The sequence below is a fragment of the Arachis stenosperma genome, chromosome 1, assembly GCF_014773155.1.
Source record: "Arachis stenosperma cultivar V10309 chromosome 1, arast.V10309.gnm1.PFL2, whole genome shotgun sequence".
Classification (NCBI taxonomy): Eukaryota; Viridiplantae; Streptophyta; class Magnoliopsida; order Fabales; family Fabaceae; genus Arachis; species Arachis stenosperma.
In genome coordinates, this window is record NC_080377.1 from 746124 (window position 1) to 750860 (window position 4737).

The window sequence follows — 4737 nt, forward strand, 5'->3', positions numbered from 1 at the left end:
AATCCCCTTTTGAGGAATTTGCTCAAGGTCCATTTGTCTGCTTTGAGTTTGTGGATTCCATTGATCTATTCTGTTTGGCGTCCTTTATTTTATTATTTATTTTCTTTTCTAAAAGTTTATCCGTTGTTTTCTCTCATAAAAACCTCAACGAAAAAGCACAAACAAACAATTTCTCTCATTCTCATTTTTATTGTTTTTCGGTTTTTCCAACTGGTAGTGCAAGTCAAGTCCACTTCATCCTCAGCAAAACGCACCAATTCTGGGTGTTCCCAAAATCCAGTCCCCACTTTCATGTTTCTTTTTTTTTTTTAAATAATTCCACACACCCATACTCCAGTAATTTCTTACGCAATGAAACTTGCCAGTGTTTTCAAACTCCTGTCCCAAACCGAAAAATCATGTGCCCCCTTCGCATGTTCATGGATCTGAGTTTCCAGTAACCAAGCCTAAGACACTCCCAGAGATAGAATCATCGGATAAACAACTAACAGAAAAGAAAAAAAATGTTATCAGCAGAAAAGGGCAGCACAAAAGGACAAGCATGGTTAGAATTATAATACCTTTCTTTCTTCCTATTTTGTTTCGTAAATTCATTCTCTTAGTAGATTTTCTCACATACCTTACTTGACAGGTTCTGCACCACTGGATTGCCAAGCGACATTGTAGTAGAAGTGGATGACATGACCTTCCATCTTCACAAGGTAATCTTCTCATGTGCATACACTAACAACATTGTAGTTAAACTCTTTCTTTTCTTTATTTTTTTTTTCAATACCAATTTCAGTTCCCTTTGATGTCAAAAAGTCGAAAGCTACACCAACTTATAACCCAGCAAGAAGCAACTCATTCCTCTGTCGCCAGAACCCAAACAAAAGATGAAGACGACTACGATGAAGACGAAATAGTGGAAGAACAATGTCACGTGACTTTCACGGGGTTTCCTGGTGGCTCAGAGGCGTTCGAGACGGCGGCAAAATTCTGTTATGGCGTGAAGATCGACCTGTCCCCTTCCAATGTGGCTTCACTCCGTTGCGCTGGCGAGTTTCTCGAGATGACGGAGGATTACTCGGAGGATAACCTGGTGTCCAAGACGGAGAGGTTTCTCTCTCAGCAGGTGCTCAAGAGCCTCAAGGACTCCGTCAAAACCCTAAAATCATGCGAGAGAATCGTACCTATGGCGGAAAACCTCGGCATCACGCAGCGCTGCATCGACGCCGTGGTTTCAAGAGCATCATCTTCGGATCCCACGCTGTTTGGATGGCCGGTAAGCGACGGAGTTGGCGAAGCCGCTCGTGGATCCGTGTCCAAACAGGTTCCACGGAACGGAATCGATGCTGTAGCTGGTGGGAGAAGGAAAGGCGGTTCTGGTGGAGGTGGTGCGGATTCGTGGTTCGAGGATCTCGCGGTTCTTTGTTTGCCGTTGTTCAAGCGGTTGATTGTTGCGATGAGAAGCGCGAATCTGACTCCTGAGATTATTGAGAGCTGTGTTATGTTCTATGCGAAGAGACACATTCCCGGCGTTTCGAGATCGAACCGGAAGCCGGTGCCATCATCGTTGACGGAGGCGGAGCAGAAGGAGCTTCTGGAAACGGTGGTTTCGTACCTTCCTTTGAAGAGGAGTTCGAGATTGCCGTCGGCGACGGCGACGAGGTTCCTGTTCAGGTTGCTCCGAACGGCAAACATACTGAACGCTTCGGAGGCTTGCAGAGACATGTTGGAGAAGAAGATAGGATTGCAGTTCGAAGAGGCCACACTCGATGACCTTCTCATACCGAGTTATTCGTACCTCAATGAAACGCTTTATGATGTGGAATGCGTAGAGAGGATCTTGAGTCACTTCTTAGATGGCTTGGAAGCGAGAATCGAAGCTGGAGAAATCGATGGTGGTGGTGAAGGCAGTGCCGCGAGGTCACCCGCGCTTATGCTTGTAGGAAAACTCTTCGACGGTTACCTTTCCGAGATAGCTTCGGACGCGAATCTCAAGGCTGAGAAATTCTACAACTTCGCAATCTCACTTCCGGATCAGGCCAGGCTATTGGACGACGGTCTCTACCGTGCCATTGATGTGTACCTCAAGGTATTGAACTTGGCATTCTGCTATAAAATTCAGTTTCAGATTTAGTGTCACTCAATTTTTAGGGGAAGGATTCGGTTTGATATTTCTATTTCTTCATTTGCTTATTCGGATTCGGATTCAGCTAAGGATAACGAAATTCGATTACTATTTTGATTTTTAGGCACATCCATGGCTATCAGAATCGGCGAGGGAGAAGATTTGTGGATTGTTGGATTGCCAGAAACTCACACTCGAGGCGTGCACGCACGCGGCGCAGAACGAGAGACTCCCACTGCGAGCAATGGTTCAGGTGCTGTTCTTCGAGCAGCTTCAGCTACGGCACGCCGTCGCCGGAACACTGATAGCGGCGGAAGCGGCGACAGTGGAGCCAGGGAGGCTCTCCGCGGCGGCGCTGGAGAGAGAAGGGGAAGAGGGAGAGGGAGTGGAAACGTTAGACTTAGAAGATGGGGGCTCACAGGTGCAGGAGGAGAGGAGTACGTGGCGGGCTGCTGTGAGGGAGAATCAGGTGCTGCGCCTCGACATGGATAGCATGAGGACGCGGGTGAATCAGCTAGAACGCGAGTGCTCCTCTATGAAGAGAGTGATCGAGAATATAGACAAGGCGGGCCCAAATGGAGGCGGAAATGGTGGTGGTTGGAGGGCGGCGCTGGGAAGGAAGTTCGGTTGCAAGTTCAAAACGCAGGTTTGCGATTCGCATGAGTCGACGGTGGTTGATGCACGCAAGGGACGCCACCAACAGCAGCAACAGTATCATCCCCATCATGAATAGGCAGCACGCTAAACTTGCTGTTTGACTCGTCACGTGAGGATCTTATTGTTGGAGTAAATTTGATTTGATGGGATCCCTCCTGTAATTTTGATTAATTAATATAAATAAACTTATCATATATTTGTTCCATTCTGTATAGTACACAGTTATGAGAATCGAATATATGGAGATAAGTTTTAAAGTAATCTCTAAATTTGCATTCCAACTTTAAAATGATCCATAAAATTAATAATTTTTTAAATTTGTCCAAAAAATTACACTTATTTTTCATTTATTAGAACCTTAAAACAACGTCGTTTTGAACCAAAAAAATATAAAAAAAAAAAGACGTAACATAGACCCCAATTCGAAGGAAAAAATAAAAAAAAAGTGTAGCGTAGAAACCCCTCCCCCCTCCCTCCCAATTCCTTTCTGTTCCATTCTCATTCTCATCCCCAACCTTCTTCTCCATTTCTATTCTCTTTTCTTTCTCCTTCCCTTTTCTCATCTCCTTTTCCTTCCCTTAGCGTAGAACCATTCTCTTCCCAATTCCTAATCTGTTCCATCCCTAACTTTTTTCTTTTCCTTTCCCTTCTCCATCTCCAACCCCTTCTCTTTTCCCTTCTCTTTCTACTTTTCCAACCTTCTCCTTTCCCTTTCATATAATCATATATATCTTTTGGTTGTTGTTGTTGTCACCGCTAGATGAGAAGTTGAAAATGAAAGAAGAGGAGGAATTAGAGGCGAGTGGTTGTTGGTGCTGCGCGGCGGCGGAGGTTAAGTGACGGACAATGTGAGAGTGATGATGAGAGTGGGAAGAGTAGTGTTCGAGATTTTATTGATTTCAGGAATTTTGTTAATAAATTTGCCATTTCTTTTTGGTTTGCAGTAATGGTCGTTGATAGTAAAAAATTTTAAAAGGATTTTCGGTCTGAGACCCTAAATGGCGAAAGTATAGTAGCCGAAAGCATCACTAGTTTACGCTCTGACCTGAGTAGCATGGGGCACGTAAAATCCCAAATGAGTTGGATGTTTTAAAATGAAACTAGTTGCATGACCCGTTTAATTAGAAGAGGAAGGGGAAGGGGAAGGAGAAGGGGAAAGGGAAGGTTGGGGATGGGGATGAAACAGATTGGGAATTGGAAGGGAAGGAGAAGGAGATGGAGAAGGAGATGGGGATGGGAATGGAGAAGGAGAAGGAGAAGGGAAAGGGAAAGGGAAAGGGAAAGGGAAAGGGAAAGGTTAAGGATGGGGATGAAACAGATTGAAAATTGGGAGTGGGAGGGGGAGGGGCTGGTTCTACGCTACACTTTCTTTTTTTTTTTTCTTTTTTTGTTCAAATTGGGGGGTCTACGTTACGCCTTTTTTTTGTTCAAATCGACGTTGTTTTAAGGTTCTGATGAACAGGAAATGTCTCAACCACTATTATGAGTTTCGCAGTGCAATTTCGAGGACGAATTTAAGGAATTATTAATTTTAGGGATCACTTTGAGAGTGCAAGTTCAAAGACTACTTTAAGGCTTAACTCGGAACTCGGTGATCAAACTATCAGATTATTAGATCGCTTAATCATTAGTTCAATTAAAATTTGGGTCATTAGTTGATTCGATTTTATATAAATAAAATATATAAAATAATAAAATTTAAAATATATATTTTTATTAATATTTTAATTAAAATTAAATTTTAAATTTTAAAAATAACTAATAACATTGATAATCTAATCAGTACACATTTTTATTAATATTAATACATCACTTAATTAATACAAAGTGTATCATCTAACCATAATATCTATGATTTTAATACTAATATCAAAATAGATAATCTTAATGACAACACTAGCATTAAAATAAATCAAATAAATTAATAAATTTTTAATAAAATTTATATTTCTATTAATAATGATACA

General features: G+C 42.1%; 1 protein-coding gene across 1 annotated transcript; it reads left to right on the forward strand.

The window, feature by feature from the left end:
• On the forward strand, positions 1–2975 carry LOC130951052 (BTB/POZ domain-containing protein At5g66560-like). Its single transcript, XM_057879698.1, has 4 exons — positions 1–544; positions 632–701; positions 785–2077; positions 2238–2975. Exons 1-4 carry the CDS (start codon positions 504–506, stop codon positions 2844–2846), a joined length of 2013 nt encoding a protein of 670 aa, XP_057735681.1. The 5' UTR covers positions 1–503; the 3' UTR covers positions 2847–2975.
• Positions 2976–4737: the final 1762 nt, after the last annotated feature.